General features: G+C 59.1%; 1 protein-coding gene across 1 annotated transcript in view; it reads left to right on the top strand.

Moving 5' to 3' along the window:
* Positions 1–6,711, top strand: part of LOC310919539 (uncharacterized protein) — a 152,736-nt gene extending 146,025 nt beyond the window's left edge. The window contains exons 3-5 of the mRNA XM_083878915.1: positions 6,256–6,277; positions 6,367–6,446; positions 6,532–6,711. Of these exons, the coding sequence (XP_083735041.1) occupies positions 6,256–6,277; positions 6,367–6,446; positions 6,532–6,641 (212 nt within the window). The 3' untranslated portion in view covers positions 6,642–6,711. The remainder of the gene's footprint in view (positions 1–6,255; positions 6,278–6,366; positions 6,447–6,531) is intronic.
* The last annotated feature ends 12,490 nt before the right edge of the window (positions 6,712–19,201 follow it).

Genomic DNA, 19,201 nt, shown 5'->3' with positions numbered 1-19,201 from the left:
ATAGTGCTGTAACTAAAAAAGGCAAACCAAAACCACTACAAGGGCACATCCGAGAGCGTCCTGCCCCGGGGCGGGGGATCCTGTTCCAGGAAGGACACCTGCTGGCCAACGGGGTCCTGTCCTGGGGGATGGCAGCTCTGGGAGGGTTCCAGACTTCTCCATTCTTGTTGGTCCCCTGCAGGATCTGAGCCAGCAAGAGCAGCTTGGGAATGGAGCCCCAGGCAGGAAGGAGCTCCCCAACTCCTCCTCCTTGAAGCCAGTGCCCATCCAAGTGTGGGGCCCAGCCATGGCCCAGCCCCAGTGCACAGGGATGGGCATTGGCCAGCCCTGCTCTGGCCAGCCCCAGCTGGCAGCCAGGACCTGAGGGTCCCCCCTGCTCCCTTGGCTTTGATTCTGGCAGCTTCAAAGCTGCTGCAAACGTGGGAACTCTGTAGGTAAAAACGGCCTGGCTGTGGTTTGCTCAGGCCTGTGCAAGAAGCACAAAAGCCAATGGAAGCCCAAGCAGTGGCTCTGTGAGGGCCTTTGATGGTTTTCAGAGCAGGGCTGGCTGGAAACCCCCCTGCAGGGGCAGCTGTGAGGGAGCCAGTCCGGAAATGCAGCAATTGATTATTTTGCTCCCCTCAGCAAGGGGCTGAGAGAGCCCCAGAAGTTCTGCAAATCCCACACCCATCTGCTCAACAACCTGACCAAGACCAACCTTCTTGAACAAAACGTGCCGCCCTTTGGAACCTCCCAGAAAGAATGTTAGGGTTCAGGATGTGGACACCAGCAGAGAGGGAAAAATGTGGAAATACTAAGCAGGGGCTCTACAAGTGGATCTGGGGAACAGGGGTGTCCAAGGAGGAGCTGGGAGTTCCCAGGCAGGGGAATTCAGGGCATGGTGGAGTGCATTTCGCAGGGAAGCAGACCCTGAGGGAATCACGGGCATTTCCATGGTCTCCTGTGCAGCATTCTTAGCATGGACAGAGTCTGTTCTCCCCCTTTTGGGAGGAGAAGCCATGGGAAGTAAATCAAGTTAATAAGTGGGAAGGAGAAAAATGGGAAGAGTTCCCGAATATGGCCCAACCAAAGCCTTCCTTATGGGCTGGGTTACTGCCCAGCAGGCAGGGAACAATCCCATGTAACTGTTTAACAGTCAGGGAGATTCCAAACTCTGAGTTATCCACAAGCAAAGGCTGCTGTGGGATGCACCAATGGGCTCCTAAAGGGAACGAAAAGGTCTCATTTCCTCTGTGATTTGTTTGTGTTGTTATTGTGAGTAACTTGTTGGGAGAGCAGTGTTTAGAAGGATTCTATCAATCAGACCGTTTTATACACTGACAGTTTGATTTTTGCTGAATTTCCTTTTAATGAGGAAAAAAAATGGTGTTGGAAAAGATTTTTACATTTGCATCCTGGATGTATAGTTTTGTCTCAACCAACTGGGCATCAGGGATTTACATCAAATTTAGCCAGCAGTTACCATCATCAGGGCAAGGTTGTTACAGGTGTCCCCTTAAGTTTGGGCAGCCCAGATATCACAGGGCCCCACTGGGGACAGAAAAATGGTCAGGGTCCTCCAGGTCAGAGGTTCCCAGGATTTGCCACCTCTGGGACAGGAATCCTCAAGGATGTGGCAGCCCTAGAATGAGGAACCCCCTGGGACAGGATCCTGGGACAAGACCCAGGCATCACCACACCAGAGGAGCCCTTTTCCCTCTGGGCAGGACCCATCTGGTTCCCTCCCCCCACCCCCCCCCCCCCACCAGCCCAGGAGAGAACCCACGTCCTCAGCTCAGCATAAATGGGCTCTTCCATCTGCTGCAGAAAAGAGAAAGTGAAAATCTTTCATCCCCCATAGCCCCCCAGACACTGCCTGCACTCCGCACCCCCTTTTCCACTTCCTGGGATTCCCCCACCATTACCTGCTCAGGTGTTCCCTGGGATGGCTGAGCCAGGAAATAGGGGGGGTGGGAAAAAACCCAGGGGTGTGTGGGGCACAGAACCAGACCCTCAATCCTGGGGTGGCCCCCTGGCCATGAGCACACTGTGGGGGCTCTGCTGGGCTCTGAGTCATCCCAATCCCTGAGGCACTCAGGGAAGGAGCTGCAGCCTCCATACCCACCCGGGTACTGCCCTTCCCTGGGACACCCAATCCCCTGGGAACCCAACAATGAGACCCCCATTGCCTTGGTCTCTCCTCCCTGGGACCCCCATCCCCGGACTCTCATTGCCCAGGACCAGCAGTGCCTTCATCCCATCCCATGGGATGCTTCTTTCCCCTAAACCTCCCTTCCCGAGGTTCCTATTTTTTTGCCCTGCATCTCCAGCCCTAGGACCCACATCCCGTGACCCTAAATCCCTGGGCAATATGTTCCTGAAGGACCTCCATCCCTGAATGCCCCCAGGCATGGAGACCCCAATTCCCCTGGACCCCCATTACCCTGGACACCCATCCTTGGTTCCCCCACAACCTCTGAGCCCCCCCCCACTCCTGGAAACACCATCCCCCAGTGAGCCCCCAGTCTATCCCATCATGTCCCCAGCCTGTCCCCTACTGTGTCTCCACCCATCCCCCACCCTGCCCCCACCAAGGGCCACCCACACGTGGGGACGAGACGTGACCTCGCTTCCTTCCTCTGCATCCGAAGAGCCGCCACCCAGGGGACCGGTGGCCACAGCAGCGAGTGACAGCCAGTCCACATGGCTGGGGACACGGGGATGGCCGGGAAGGTGGTGCTGCTCCTGTGGGGTGAGTGCCCTGGGCACGGGCCTGACACCCCAGGGATGGCCCCTGGTGAGGCACAGACTGGTGGGGAGGGGGCACAGGGGGGCTGTGGGGTCCTCTGGGTTCCCCAAGGCCAGCAGAGCCAGTCCATGGGCATGGAGCCCAGTGTGACCAGAGTCATGGGGTGGCTGTGGGGACAGGAACAGGGGAACAGGAAGAGGGGCACTGGTATATGGGGATAAGGACAAGGGGATAGAGATGTGGAGACAAGGATGTTTCAAAAGGAACCTTGGGGCTGGGGCAGCTGTTGGGACAGAGAAACGGGGCTGCAGGGACAGGGACAAGGGCCCCATACCATGCAGTTGTGGCATCGGGACAGCTGCCATTGGAATTAGATCATGGGCACAGGGACATGGGGATGTGGCTGTGGGTACAGGTGCTGTGAGCGTGGTGGAGGTGACCTGTGCAAACGTGGGGTGTCCACAGTGTCCCCATGTCCTGTCCAAGGGTGACTGAAGTGTGCCTGTCCCCAAGACCTCTGTGCAACACCCCTGTTCCCTTGGGGAAAGTTTGGGAACAGACGCCACACCTAGTCCCCAGGTGCTGCTGTCCCTGCAAGGCCACCAACACCCAGCCCCTGTCCCTTCTCCCTTCCAGCCCAGGCCCTCGGCCTCACTGGTGAGCCCTTGGGGGATGCCCCATCCGCACACCATTCTCCCAAGCATCACAGTGGCCCTGGCAGGCTGGTGTCCCCTGTCACCCACAGCTGCCCAGACCAGCCAGATCCTGGTGGAGCCCCCCTGGAGGCCGGCGGTGCTGTGGGACCGGGTGACACTGACCTGCCAGGGCTCGGGGACTGCCGGTGCCACCACCTGGTACAAGGATGGGCAGTGCTGGGGGCAAAAGGGATTCAACCACTTCACTGTCAAAGAGAGTGGCACTTACACATGTGACAGACCTGGCACCAAGCTAAGCCCCCCCATGAGTATCTTACAAGGTGAGGGGTTTTTGTTGTCCCCAGTGTGGCACCTGGGGGACCTCGAGGGCTCTGTGTGGGCTCGGCTCCATGGGTCACACCCTGGTGTTACCAGCACCTGTTCTGTGCACAGGGGGACATCCCAGAGCATCCCAGTGCAAAGGAACCTTGTTTCTGATATTGGGGACCCCTGGTGGGCTGGGTGTGACCTAGAGCAAGAGTCCTTGTGAAAAGGGGCCCCCCTGGTGTGACAGGACCCCTGTGTCCTGCAGACCCATTGGTGCTGCAGGTGCAGGCACAGCCGCTGCTGGAGGGGGACACACTGACACTGCGCTGCCGGTTCTGGCGGGACAATTCTGTCACTTTGGTGAGATTCTACCATGGGGACGAGGAGGTGAACAGGACCCTCGCTGGGACCGAGATGTCCCTGTCCCCTCTGCAGCTGCACCACAGTGGCCAATACCACTGCAGAGTCTGTGTGAGCTTTGGGGTATCACAGGAGTGGCAGGAGTCAGCGCCAGTGACAGTCACAGTGCACGGTGAGCACCCCACAGCTGCCACCCCGACACCCCCACAGCCCCTCCCCAGGGACTCGGTGTCACAAATCCCCCTCCCCTCTTCTTCCCAGAGCTCTTCACGGTGCCGGTGTTGGAGGGTTCCCCTGAGCTCATCAATGGGTCCCCCCTCAATCTCAGCTGCCTCAGCACCCCCAGCCCCCTGCGGCCCCCAGCCCCCCTCCTGCACCTCTTCTACTGGGATGGGCAGTTGGTGGGGGGCCTGCAGGGGTCCCCACATCTCCTGGTGCCCTCTGTGGGGGTCTCCCACTCAGGGAATTACAGCTGCCAGGTGCGCTCCAAGGCGGGGGCCGTGCAGAAGAGAAGCTCTCCGCTCCACGTCACGGTGCGCAGTGAGTGCGGGGATGGGCATGGGGAGCCCCCACAGCCCTCCCAGCCTTGCTCAACCCTCTGCGTGCCACCCTGCCTTCCCAGGTCTCTCCCTGGCTCTTCCCATCACCTTCTCTGCTGCCTGCATCCCTCACCAGGTCCCCTCACTCTTCCATAGCTGCACCTCTCCCTCTCTGAAATCCCTCCATTGTCCACAGGTCCCACCATCCCTGTCTGGGTCCCGAAAACCTTCCCCGTGGTTCCCTTTAACCCTATCTGTGTCTGTCCCCTCAGCAAATCTCCCACCCTTCCCTGGGGTCCCTTCCAGCCCTTTCCAAATCTCTCTCCCATCTCTGGCCCCCCTACTTCTCATTTGGATTCCCCCATCCCTTTCTGATCCTCCCCTTCCCTGAGTCCTTCACTGCTCCCTGATGTCCCTCACTCTTCCCATGTCCCTAATCATCCTACTGAGCATGACCCACCCAGGCGAGTGAGACCCTTGGGATTGGGGTGATGCCCCTGTTGATTTGCCTGATCAGACCCATCACATCCCACCCACGCGATTCTGTGCCCTCCATGAGGTGATGGCCATCACCAGCCTTGGGCACAGCAGCCCTCATCCCATCCTCACCTCGCCCTCATCCCATCCTCATCCCTCACCCTTCAGATGCCCTCATCCCACAGCACATTATGGTCCCACCAGCATGATGTCACTCTCCTGGGTAAAGGAGACCCTCTGTCTGCAAGTGCCACCACACAGATTCCCTCATTCTCCCACGCTGGGTGCAGTCCCTTCCCCCTGGCCTCATCCCTGTCTCTGTCCCCACAGTGCCCGTGGCCAATGCCACCATCACCCCCAGTCCCCTGTCACACCAGGTGCATGCAGGTGACCCCGTGACCCTGCACTGTTCAGTGCAGGTGGGCTCAGCCCCTGTCACCTTCACCTGGCTGCACAATGGGCAGAATGTGGCCCGGGGTGCCATCCTGGAGCTTGGGGACGTCAATGTGGGACATTCGAGCACCTACCAATGCGTGGCCACCAACCAGCTGGGACAGGACGGGCACCGCGTGTTCCAGGCACTCAGCCCTGAGCTTGCCCTGGAGGTGACACCGCAGGGACATGGGGGCATAGGTGGGCTCACACGGGGTCATTAGGGAGTGCAGGACCCCTGGGGTGATGGGTGATCCTGATGTGTCCCTTTCTGTTTCTTGCAGTGGCCACAGAGTTCTGTGGGTCCCTTTTTTTCCTGGTCCTGCTTGTGGCTGTCATTCTGGCCTGGCACTGGTGGCACCACCTTGGTGGGTGACAATGAAGGGACAGGGGTCCAAGGCAGCTGTAGGAAGCCCTGAAGAGTTGGGGAGCGATTGGGCAGCACTCAAAGTCCCAGAATTTTAACCTTGGCTGGGGATCCTGTAGGGTTTGGGGAGGTGCTGGAAGGTCCTGCAGGGGTGTTGGGTGTTCCTTCAGAAGTCCTGGGGTGGTTTTGGGGGGTCTCTCTCCCTGCCAGGCTTTGGGTTCTTGAGACTGAGTTGGTTGGGTGCACTGAAAACGTTCATGAATTCTGGGGGGCTTCACGGATACTTAGGGTTCCTCATGGGAATTGAGGGTCTTGTGGGGGTTCAGAAATCCTGAGAGGGGTCAGGGCTCCAGGGACCCCACATTCACCTCTCCCCTCTTTCCTCTGCAGCCACCAGGAAGCACCCAGAAAGGTGAGTGGGGGTTCTGCAGCTGTGGCCCCTCTTTTACTCCCACCCCACCACTCTCCATCCCCTCTCACAAATCCCCTGTATCTCTGCAGGGCACCCCCAGAGCCTGTGGCCCCCCCAGAGGAGGGGGAGGTTCTGTACACCCACGTCATGAGCACCAAACAGGCACGGCGTGAGTACAGTGGTGGGGGGTCAGTGACACGTCACCCACCGGTGTCACCCCCTACCTTGGTATCCTCAACTGGTGTCTCCTGCAGGGCCCCCCCACATCACCCTTCCCCAGGAACCCCAGGTGACATACGCAGAGCTGCCGGGACCCCACAGTCGACCAAAGGAGACCAGTGACATCTATGAGGTTGTGCCATGACTTGAGGGGACTAAGGGGCACATTGGGCCCCACCCATGGGCACCCACAGGACTGTGTGTTGCCAATAAAAACTGCCCCTCCCCCTGCCAGTGGGGGCACAGAAGGCAAAGATCCCAAAGGGCTGAAAGAAAAAGAAAAGTCCTCCAAACAGCAACAACAGAATAAAACCAACAGCAACAAGGTACAGAATCCAAAGGGAAATTTCCAGGGAAAGTTCCCAAAAAGGAACAATCCTGGGACAATTCCCCCAGCATATTTTCTCCACCAGAGGGACCTGGCAGGGCCCTGGACCTTCACTGTTCTGATGGCCAAAGCGCCTTCAGGAGGCTCTGGATCCTCTTCTCCCGTTTCCCAAACCCCTCTTCTGCTGTGTTCCCCACACGATGATGTTACAAAGGCCCTGTGGAGGTTCTGGAGCCTCCTCATTTTCCAGGGCAGTCAGGATCAGGCCATGGCACAGAGTGGGCTGTCAGAGAAGGGAAAAATTTGATATCTAGATACATTTGGACCACCAGTGTGGCAGGGGTGGGCCAGGCCTTGCTTTTGGTGAGATAGGGCCCTGTCTGTCAATCAGTCTGTCAGCCATGGCACATTGGGGGCAGTGAGGTTCTCTGCCAAACCCAGGTCCTGAGTGGTCTTAGAGGGCTTCAAAGGCAAAGCATGAAGTGGCCCTGTGTCTCACTCTGTCTTGGAGTGTTTGTCCGATCCATGCTGGAACCCCGGGCTGGCAACTGTCTTGGTTTAAAAGACAAATGTCTGCCAAGGAAAGTAGAAACCTTCCTGAAATGGAAAGAAGACCCATGCCTAAAACTTTTTATAATTTCAAAAAATTGTTGGTTTTCCAGGAAAAGATGTAGAGAAGTGTATAACAGCTCTTTACTAGAAAATTTTTAGAAGACAACAGAACAAGCAACACAAAACCAGAACTTTCCCACCCACTCAGGGCTGGTTTTTCACCATTGGTGCAGGTATGACCTTGTCCGCCAGGGGGCGCTGCAGGGAGTACTCCCGGCCAGCAGGGGGCGCTGCAGGGAGCACTCCCGGCCAGCAGGGGGCGCTGCAGGGAGCACTCCCGGCCAGCATGGGGTGCTGCAGGGAGTATTCCCGGCCAGCAGGGGGCGCTGCAGGGAGCATGCCCGGCCAGCAGGGGGCGCTGCAGTGAGGTACTCCCGGCCAGCAGGGGGCGCTGCAGGGAGCATGCCCGGCCAGCAGGGGGCGCTGCAGGGAGCACTCCCGGCCAGCAGGGGGTGCTGCAGGGAGCACTCCCGGCCAGCAGGGAGCGCCCCGGTGTCAGCTCGATCCCCTCAGGGCCGATGGCGGCCTCGGCCGGGAGGGAGGAGGGGAAATCGCTCCTTTTGCAAACTCACGGCCACCAATCGGTCCCGGCACCACCACCGGCAGCGGGCAGAAGCGGCCAAGGCAGCAGGTTGGATTATAGTGCCGAGTGGCAGCGTAGCAGCGTCCTGGGACCAGGCACAGGCCCTGTGCAACACACATAACTCCTCACCATGATCCCAAATGGAGGGAAGGCAGCACCGACTGCCCATCCAAGTCTCGGGGTCACAACAGCACCTCTCGTGGCTTTAGGCACCAGTTACCAAAAACCCTAATCCTTTCACTCCCGTTTCCTCCTTCAGCCCTGGCACAGCAGCTTTGGGAATGTTGAATTCCCCTGGGATGGTGAGGAAAGCAGGTGCTCGGTGCTGCCACTGCCAGGGCTCCTCAGGGGGCTCCAGCCCACGTTTGGAGTTCTGCTCTTCCTGGGCCACTGCTGGTCCTGACACAGCAGCCCCAGGGAGAGGAGGAGAAGGAGAGCAGGGCCACAGGCCCTGAGGCCTCTGCAGCTCCAGCTGGAGCACAGTGTCAGCCTGGGCCAGGAGCAGTGACTTGAGAGGGCAAAATGGGGCGAAATTGGGGCTGGTTGGACCAATGCCCCTGTTCTGCTCTGAGTGCTGCAGAGCCTTAACGAGGTCTTGTAACTTGGGCTGGGGTTCCTGAAGTTCAGCCGTGCTCCTAAACCACCCCCATGCACAAACACACGGCTCCCCTGACTTTTCTGGGCATTTTTAGCGTTGGATACAGTTTGGGGGACAGGTGCCCCCAGCTCTGCCCACAAGGAGCAATTTTGGCTGCCGGAAAGGTTTTCTGGTGATTTTTTCTGGTGTTGGGGATGATTCAGTGCCTGTGCCATGTGGCCAGGAAGGCCGAGCTGAAGCAGCGGCTGAGGCGGGAGCAGCTGGAGCAGGTGGCCACAGGAACAGCACCTGGCCATGCAGGTGGAGCAGGAGCGCCGGGAATTGCACAGGGTGCTCAGGTGAGGCCCATGGGGCCAGGGCATGGTGGGGCACCACTTGCCATTCGTGCTGGCCTGGAGTTTTGGGACAGAGCAGTGACACCCATTGGGCTCCAAAATCCCCTCAGGGCTCGAGCACAGCCTCACAGGAGGTCCCAGACCAGGCCTTGGGGATGATTTGGGTACTCCTGCGCTTGTTCCCAACAAAGGGCAGCGCTGTGGGAGCAGTCGGCACATCCCGAAGGATCATTCCAGGGCTGCTGGAGCCCGAGTGCTGCGGGCAAGGACGGCGGGAGGGAGCCGGGCCCCGCTCAGGCGGCGCTGCCCGAGGAACGTCTCATCCTGCAGGAGCTCGGGAGCCTCTGCCGGTGCCGGCCCTGCGGCTGTCGGGGGGCGCGGCCGGAGGGGCCGGGGGGCACCGGGTGGGAGGGGCCGGGATGGAGGGACCGGGACCCCAGTGGGGAGCCCCGAGGGTGGAGGGACCAAAATGGCCGAGGGGAGACCCCGGCCCGGCGGGGGAGCAGAGACCCTGGGCTGGGCTCTGCGGGAAGGAGGGACCGGCACGGTGGTCCCAGAGCACTGGGAAGGGCCCAGCTGCCATCGCATTGAGAGTGCCGGGACTGTCACGGGGTGTCTGAACCGACTGTGACAGCATGTCCCAAGCCACTGTCCCAAGTCGTGATGTGTCGGGACCGACCGTTGCCAGGGTAATGCCCCCACAGCTTTGGGCACTTGGGGGGTGCCCTGGAATGGGCGGTGTTACCCCAAGCCTTTTAGAGGGGCAACACGTTGTGACGTGGGAGTGGACCTTGACAGAGGACAGCATGCAGCAGCTTGGTGAAACATGGAAAGCTCTTTATTATCTGACTCCAATAGGCTTATATACATTTTGTACAGAGGGCCAAGATTGGCCCAAGGAGGTTACAACCTCCTGACTCCATTGGTCAATATGACCATCAGTCAAGTTCTCTCTCAGAGAACAAGAATGCAAAACATACTGATAATTTCTAAGAATAAAATATTGTTTACATGAAGCAGTGTGAGAAGCTGCTGCAAAGACTCAAACACTTGAAAGCAAGAAATTCAGGGACGACAGGGCGGGGCAGGGGCGGGGCAGAGCCCTGTCTATTCTCTGTGCCCTGTGCAGGTGAGGAGGGCAGGGATGGAGCAGCTTTGGGGACACCTGTGTGAAAAACAGATTTCATTTTCCTGGTAAATTTTAAGAAATAGGTTTAATAATAATAAAAATATAAGACAATGATGAAACAGAAAAGCAAACACTGCCAGCCGAGTGACTTGGCACTTAGTCAAGTCCACAACCTGCTATTTCATTGGCCTTTGTTAAATACCCTTTCTATTGCATCAGTCTAGTTGAATATTCAAACTTTTCCACAAAGTAGTTTCCATATTCCAGGAAGTGTTTAGCGTGCTCCCTCCCTGGGTCTGCCTTTTTAGAGCATGTGTATTTCTTTGCTGTGTCTTCATTATCACCTCCAGCTTGGGCCGTGGTCCATACATTCTTCAGATGGCAGATGCTGATAGTGGGTATATCAATAGCAGGGTCTTCTCTACATGTTCACTGGATGTTATCCTGGCCAAACAGATGGTTCAAGCATACTATATTAATACAACACAACTTTCTAATATAAGACATATAGTATTTATTTCAATATTTGTGAAAAGCCAATCATATAATACATTTCAAACACCTGAAATCCACACAGGATCACTCCACAAAGCCACACCATCACCACAGGGCAGAGCCCCTGCTCAATATTTCCACACTTTTCCCTCTTGCCTGGAGGCAGCAGCCAGACCCAAAAATTATTTCTGCACAGTTCCAAAGAGCTGCAGGTTGGACACAGGAAGGAGGAGTGTCCAGGTCTGTTTGAGCAGATTGTTGTTGTTTTTGCAGAACTTCTGGGGCTCTCTCAGTCCCTTGCTGAGGGGAGCAAAATGATCAATTGCTGCATTTCCAGATTGACTCCATCACAGCTGCCCCTGCAGGGGCTGTTTCCAGCCAGCCCTGCTCTGAAAACCATCAAAGGCCCTCACAGAGCCACTGCTTGGGCTCCCATTGGCTTTTGTGCTTCTTGCACAGGCCTGAGCAAACCACAGCCAGGCCTTTTCCTGCCACAGAATTCTCACCTTTGCAGCAACTCTGAAGCTGCCAGAATCAAAGCCAAGGGGGCAGGGGGGGTCTCTCCGGTCCTGGCTGCCAGCTGGGGCTGGCCAGAGCAGGGCTGGCCAATGCCCATCCCTGTGCACTGGGGCTGGGCCATGGCTGGGCCCCACACTTGGATGGGCACTGGCTTCAAGGAGGAGGAGTTGGGGAGCTCCTTCCTGCCTGGGGCTCCATTCCCAAGCTGCTCTTGCTGGCTCAGATCCTGCAGGGGACTGGCAAGAATGGAGAAGTCTGGAACCCTCCTAGAGCTGTCACCATCCCCCAGGACAGGATTCCCCTGGCCAGCATGTGTCTCCCCCTGGGACAGGACCCCCGTGGATGTGTCACCCCAGGGCAGAACCCAATCCCCTGTGTGACATTCGGCACAAATGGCCTCTTCCTTCTACTGCAAGAGAGAGAAAATGAAAGTGTTGAGGGGGCACAGCCAGACACCCCCATCCCCCACAGCCTCCCAACCCTCCCTGCAGACCCCTCACCCCTGCTTTCCCCATCCTGGCTTCCCCCAACCAGTTCCCTGTTCAGGTGCTCCCCAGGATCATCAAGGCACAAACTGGGGGATTGTGAAATTTAAAGAAAAAGGAAGGAAATGGAAATGAAGAGAGGAAAGATCACTGGGAGGTGGAGGGACACAGACCTAGAACACCTTTGATTCTGCCTGGGATGATCACCAGGCCATGAGCACCTCAGGGGCACTGCTGGGCCCTGCGTCACCCCAAAATCTGAGGCACCCATGGAAGGAGTGGTGACCCATGGCCCAGCCACTGCCCATCCCTGGGATCCCCAATCCTTATGTGCCTCCTCCCTGGGCCCCCATGACTGCCATTCCTCCGGATCTCCATGGCCCAGGGCCCCCATTCCCAAGGGACCCTCTCTCCTTCAGTCCATCTTCTGAAATCCCCCTTCCCCCATGGCCTTCACTCTCCCAGGAGCCACCATTCCAATGGTGCCATCATCCCTGGCACACACATCCCATCACCCCAAATCCCTGGACCCCACATTCCGCTGGGACTCCCAGCCCTGAGTCCCCCCAGCCCTAAGGACCCCCACTCCTATGGCACCCCCATCCTCAGTGACTCCCCCTTGCCAGGACCTCCATTCCTCAGGGACCCCATTCCTAGGACCCTCCATTCCCCTGGACACCCATCCCTGGCTACTCCAACCCTCTGAACCCCTCACTCCGGAGAACCCCATATCCCACCTTGTGCTGCCCAGCCTTGACCCCAGCCTGTCCCCACCCTGTCCACAGCCTGTCCCCAGTTTGTGCACACCCTGCCCCCACCAGGTGCCACCTACGCATGAGGGTGAGACCTGACCTCGCTTCCTTCCCCTTCCGCCAAAGAGCCGCACAGGGGACCGGTGGCCACAGCAGCGAGTGACAGCCAGTCCACATGGCTGGGGACACGGGGATGGCCAGGAAGGTGGCACTGCTCCTGTGGGGTGAGTGCCCCGGGCACAGCACTGACACCCCGGGGATGGGCCCTGGTGTGGCAGAGACTGGTGGGGAGGGGGCACAGGGGGTTGCAGGGTGCCCTGAGGTCCCCAAGGCCAGAAGAGCCAGCGCAATGAGGTGATCGTGGTTGTGGGGTGGCTGTGAGGACATGATCAGGAGGACAGGACTGGAGGGACCTGAAAGTGGGGAGAGGAATTGTGGGGCTGGTACAGCTGTGAGAACAGGGAGAGGGTCATGGGAATGCAGGCACAGGGACAAGGGGACAAGCACCATGCAGATGGGCCATGGGGACAGAGACCGTGGGGCTGGTGGGGATGACCTGTGCCAGCACAGGGGTCCCCATGCCTGTGGTGTCCACAATGTCCTCATGTCCTGCCTGACCATGGGGTGGCTGCAGTTCCCCAATCTCTGAGACATCTGTGCCACACCAGTGTCCCCCTGGTGACAGTTCAGGGACAGCCCCCACACCCCATGCCCCCATACCTCTCTTCCCATGGTGCCACCCCCACCCAGCCCTGTCCTTTCTCTCTTCCAGCCCAGACCCTCGGCCTCGCTGGTGAGTCCTCAGGGGATGCCATGTCCCCACCCCGCTGTCCCCAGCCCCGTGCTGGCCCTGGCAGGCTGGTGTCCCCTGTCACCCGCAGGTGCCCAAACCACCCAGCTCCTGGTGGAGCCTCCCTGGAGGCCGACGGTGCTGTGGGACCGGGTGACACTGACCTGCCAGGGCTTGGGAACCACCAGTGACACCACCTGGTACGTGAATGAGCAGAGCTGGGAGCCAAAGGAACTCGACAACTTCACTGTCACCAAGAATGGCACCTACCAGTGTTACAGACCTGGCAGCGGGTTCAGCCACACAGTGAGCGTCTTAAATGGTGAGGGGTGTTTGGGTATCCCAGGGTGGCACCTGTGCGACCCCGAGGGTTCTGGGTGGGCTCTGCTCCATGGGTCACCTCCTGGAGTGACCAGAGCCTGTCCCCTGCACACGGGGACATCCCAGAGCATCCCAGCGCAGGGGGACCCTGTTTGTGGAACTGGGGACCCCTGGTGCTCTGGGTGTGACTCAGTATGGGGGCCCTGTGAAAACAGGACCCCCCCTGGTGTGACAGGACCCCCGTGTCCCCCAGACTGGCTGGTGCTGCAGGTGCCGGCATGGCCACTGCTGGAGGGGGACACGGTGACACTGCGCTGCCGGAGCTGGTGGAACAATTCAGTCACCGAGGTGCGATTCTACCATGGGAATGAGGAGGTTAGGAGCCCCCGCCCTGGGATCGAAATGTCCCTGTCCCCTCTGCAGCTGAACGACAGCGGCCGCTACCATTGTGAGGGCCAGGTGTACTCCAAGGGGTCATGGCAGCGGCAGAAGTCGTTGCCGGTGACAGTGACAGTGCACGGTGAGCCTCATCCCCACAGCCTCCTTGGGTCCCCTGGCTGGGGACACTCAGCCCCGTCTGGTGACCCCCAGACTGGCCTGCGGACCCCCATTACTGCCCAGAGCACTTCCAGGTCTCTCACTGGATCCCCCAGCCCTATGTGGGTACCCCCATCTTTCTGTAAACTTTTTCTATGTCCCCCCATCACTGCTCGAGTCCCCCTCCTTATCCCCTCATCCCTCACTGGGTCCCTTTGCCAATACCTGAGACAACCCCACCCCTCCATGATCTTCCCCCACAGTCCCCAGGTCCCACCATCCCTCCCTGGGTCCCCACACCTTCGCTGGGGTCCCCCCCTGTCCCTTTCCAGGTGTCCCCTCCCTGAAACCTCCATCCATCCTTGGGGTTCCTTTCCAGGCCTCCCCTCAGCTCTCTGCCCCTTCTTCCTCCCTGGGGTAACCCTGCCTCTCTCCACTAGCCTGCCATGTCCCTCACTGTCCCATCATGTCCCTCACTGTCCCCTGCTGTTGTCCTCTCCGGCAGAAATCCCGATCCCATGGGTGTCCATATGGGCACAGCCCCCTGGGGGACAGGTGGCACCAGGGGACACTCTGGTGCTGAGCTGTGAGGTGGCCGCGGGGACAGGTCCCCTGACCTTCACCTGGCACCGGGGGGGCTCTGGAGCACCACTGGGCACTGGCCCCCACCTGGAGCTGCGACACACTGGCGACAATGACAGCGGCCACTATCACTGCCGGATCAGAGATAGAGACAGCATGGCCGAGAGTGTCCCCCTGAATGTCACTGTCCTGGGTGAGCAGGACTCTTGGGGAGCGGTTGATCCCACCCATGACACCACCATCCCACCTCACCAGGTGCCAGCCCTGTCTGTGTCCCCACAGTGCCTGTGGCCAATGCCACCATCAGCCCTGGTCCCCTGTCACACCAGGTGCGAGCAGGTGACAATGTGACCCTGTGCTGCTCAGTGCAGGTGGGCTCAGCCCCTGTCACCTTCACCTGGCGGCATGATGGCCAGGAGGTGGCCCAGGGTCCTGTCCTGGAGCTTGGGGACGTCGATGTGGGACATTCGGGCACCTACCAGTGCGTGGCCACCAACCAGCTGGGACAGGACGGGCACCGCGTGTTCCGGGCACTCAGCCCTGAGCTGGCCCTGGAGGTGACATCGTGGGGACATGGAGGCAAAGGTGGGCTCACACGGGGTCACATGGGGGGTGCAGAATTCTTGTGGCTCGGGGTGACCCCACCCTGTCCCACTCTGTCCCCAGCAGTGGCCGGAGGGGTCAGCAAGTCCCTCCTGTTCCTGGTCCTGCTTGTGTCTGTCATCATGGGTTGGCACCGGTGGCACCGCCTCGGTGAGTGACAATGACGGGGAATGGGGATTGCAGGGATTGGGGTGAAGCACCCACAGAGTAGGGGGGCCATTGGGTGTCACCAACAGCTCCTAACTCAGGTGAAGCTGAGCCCCCAGAGACCTCAGCTGGGGGTCCTGGGGGATTTGGGGAGGTCCTGGAGGGTCATGCAGGGATATTGGGAGTTCTGTCAGGGGTTTGGGAGGAATATGGGGGCTCCAGGGGCTCAGGGGCTTCAACAGGTGGTTCAAGTTTTTTTGTGGTTTAAGGGATGCTCAAGGGTCCTGGGAGCAGTCAGGGGTCCTGAGGGTGTTCAGGGGCCCTGAGGACCGCACAGTCACCCCTCCCCCCTTCCCTCTGCAGCCCTCAGGAAGCAGCAGGAAAGGTGAGTGAGGGGCTCCAGGTCTGACCCCCCATTTTACCCTCACTGCAAACCCCCCCAACCCCCACAGACACCCCCTTATCCCCGCAGGGCCCCCCCGGATCCCCCAGCCCCGCCACAGGAGGGGGAGGTGCTGTACACCCACGTCGTGAGCACCGAGCGGGCAGGGGGTGAGTACAGGGTGGGGACACAGGGACACGTCACCCATGGGTGTCACCCCCCACCCAGGTCCCCACAACCGGTGTCTCTCGCAGGGTCCCCCCGTGCCACATCCCCCCAGGTGACCTATGCGGAGCTGCCGGGACCCCACAGGCGACAGCGGGACCCCAGTGACATCTACGGGAACGTGCTGTGACACTGGGGACACACTGGGGGCACTGGAGGTTCCTGCCCAAGGCCACCCCCCGTGTGTGTCCACCCCCAGCTCCTGTGGGTGCCCACCGTGCCCGGGGGTGGCCACGAGTGGGGGGTCCCATGTGGGGCTGCCCAGAGCTCCCCATTCCAGAGCTCCCAGTGCTCCCAGTACCCCCAGGGGCTCCCCATTCCCTCCCCCAGTGCCAGGGGGCACAGGACCCTTGTCCCTCCATTGCACCCAAAACGCAGCTTTTTGATTTAACCGGGAGAAATGGTTTTTGTTTGTTCAGCTGTGCCAGGTCAGCTCGGACGGAGGAGGGTCCCGGTCAGGTTGTTGAGCAGATCCGTGTGGCATTTGCAGGAGTTTTGGGGCTCTCTCAGTCCCTTGGGGACAGGGACAAAATGATCAATGGGGGCATTTCCGGACTGGTTCCCTCGCAGCTGCCCCGCACAGGGGAAGGAGCTGCCGCTCCCTGTTTGTCCCCTCTGGGTGACACCGGCCAAGGGCTCGGGGACCTGCGGCGGTGCCGCCCCGTGGCCACGGGCACCGATCCCGCAGCTGCCGAGCCCCTCGGGCCGAGCCCAGCTCAGCCCATCCCCGGCCCAGCCCTGCCCGGTGCCCCCCGGTGCCCAAAGCCCCGCACCCGGCGCTCCCCGAGCGGCGTCTGAGCCCCGGAGCTGCTGCGGAGCCTCCGCCGGGCCCGGCCCTGGGGCGGGCGGGGGGCGCCGGGAGGGAGGTGCCGGGAGGGCCGAGGGGACCAGGAAGCCCGGGGAGGAGCCCCCGGCACTGCGGGAGCCGAGTCCTGCCCTCGGGTCACTGTCGCACGTCGCGGCTGCCATCGCGCTGCCGGGGCCGGGACTGTCCCGGGCTGCGGGCACCGACGGTGGCCCTGTGTCCCCAGCGGCTGTGACAGCGTGTCCGAGGCCACTGTCGCCGTGTGTCGGGACCGGCTGTTGCCGTGGCAACGGGACCGACAGCTCCGGGCACTGACGGGGCGCCCATTTGGGGTCACCACTTCAGCCCCAGCACGGCCAGGGGGCAGAGCCACTGCTCGATCTTTCCACGCTCGTCCCCAGGACAGGATCCCCTGGATGTGCCACCCCCAGGATGTGTCACCCCCAGAACAGGGACAGCCCTGAACAGGGACAGGACCTCCTGGATGTGCCCCCCCAGGACAGAACCCGCCCCTCCCGTCTGACTCAGCACAAACGGCCTCTTCCTTCTGCTGCAGGAGAGAGAAAGTGAAAGTGTGGGGGGCGCAAGGCCGGACACCCCCAGTCCCCAAACCCCCCCACCTCTCCTACAGCCCCCGCACCCTTTTTCCCCTCCATGGGGTCCCCTCAACCCGGTACCTGCTCAGGAGCTCCCCAGGATCGCTGAGCAGGGAACTGGAGGGGGATGCAAAAGTTACAGAAAAAGGAAGGAAATGGAAATGAAGAGAGGAAAAAGCCCCTCGGGTTTGGGGGGTGGGTCACAGACCCAGAGCCCCTCAGAATTCACCTGGGGTGACCCCAGCAGACCACGAGCACACTGGGGCTTTGCTTAGCCCGGGTCATCCCAAATTCTGAGGCACCCAGGGAAGGAGCTGCGACCCCCACGCCCACCTGGCCACTGCCCATCCCTGGCATCCCCATTCCCCCGGGAACTTGTGGGGGTTTAGCACAGATGGTGAGGTGCAGTTGGTGGTTTCCTTTGAACTGACAACCAAAATATCCAATTGCATGCAGAGATACACCTCTGGGTCACACAGCCCTAAAAGCCAGAAGGAAGCCTGGGGTCTCTCTCTCCCTTCCGCCCTCACAGCAGGAAAGGCAGTCCCGGCTCTCTCCTGTGGAGGGGCCCGGGCTGTCACGGGAGGCCTGGCCCGGTGACTCCCAGCCCGGGGAGGGGATGATGTGCCCCTGTCCCGGCCCCGATCAGTTTTTATCAGCTGTAAAACACCCTGCAGACCCCCCTATGGGGTGGGGAGCTGGCCCGAGGCCTGGCCGTGGCCTGGGCCCTTTCCCCAGCAGGGGAGGGGAGCCTGCAGCCTGCAGCCGCTCCGAGCTGGGCCCGCCCGCAATGAGACCGAGGGCTGGGGGGCAAAGAGCCTTTGATCAGCCGGGCTGCTCTGAGATCTGCCCGACTGAGGTTCTTTTTCTATTCTCCAGGCTGTTGAAAATCCTGGCTGTCCCCGGACAGAGATCATGGAACCCTCACAGGCCTGGGCAAGCTTTAACTCTTTCCTGCCAGCAGATGGAACTTCAGAGCACCAGCTCTTCCCAGAGTGAGAACAGACCAAGTGATTGAGCACAGAGAAGACTTGGCATAACAGTCAGATGGAGAGAGTGAGAAAGGGATTAATTATAGGAAGGATGAAGGAGTTGCCTGCTGTCTGGACTTTCTTGTTTGAACTACAGAAATGAACTCTATAGGTAGACTGTCCATTAAATCATAGAAAAAATGTATTTGGAGAGATGATTTGTGGATTTTTGAGCAAAAGTGTTTGTGATGGACTGAGTAATACTGCATTAGAATCTGTGATTGTTGTGATCCCATGAGATGCTTGAACAGAGAAAGAAAAATGAGAAGCTCCTGCACCAGTGAAAGAAGTGAGAAAACATCTCTGTTCCTTGAGATGAAGAATCCTTTGACTTTGAAGTTGCTTGTGTTTAAAAAGTGACACCCTAGATGCCTGAGTTCCATTACCCCTGAGCAGCTTGGGAAACTGCTAATGGGAGGACACCACATGGAAGCAGTTTTTTCAGGCAGCTGTTTCTGTGGGAGTTCCAACCCACAAGACAACTGTTCTAGGTTGTCGGTGAGGAAAATTGAATAGTAAACCAGAGACTCCCCTCCTAAAGAATTGATAAAAGATTATATTTAAATGGTGAAATTGACTGAAAGTCACAGGTTTTGCCTCTATGTTGTTTGTAGGAAAGTGAATAATTGTGGGGGGAGGAGAAGGGTTTTGTAAGTTTCATTTTTTTTTTTGCTATCTCTTTTTCACTTACTATGTATTAATAAACTGTCTGTTTACTTTTAAGATAAACCTGTTTTGCCTTTTTCTCCCAAAATCCTGTCTCCCGATTAGTGAACAAAATTCAGCAAACATGAAACCACCACATAAATAGTGCTGTAACTCAAATAAGCAAACCAAAACCACTACAAGG

This window comes from Zosterops lateralis (genome assembly GCF_965231275.1).
Source record: "Zosterops lateralis genome assembly, chromosome: 27".
Classification (NCBI taxonomy): Eukaryota; Metazoa; Chordata; class Aves; order Passeriformes; family Zosteropidae; genus Zosterops; species Zosterops lateralis.
The sequence above is the reverse complement of the archived record's forward strand: the minus strand, read 5'-3'. Positions and strand labels throughout refer to the sequence as shown.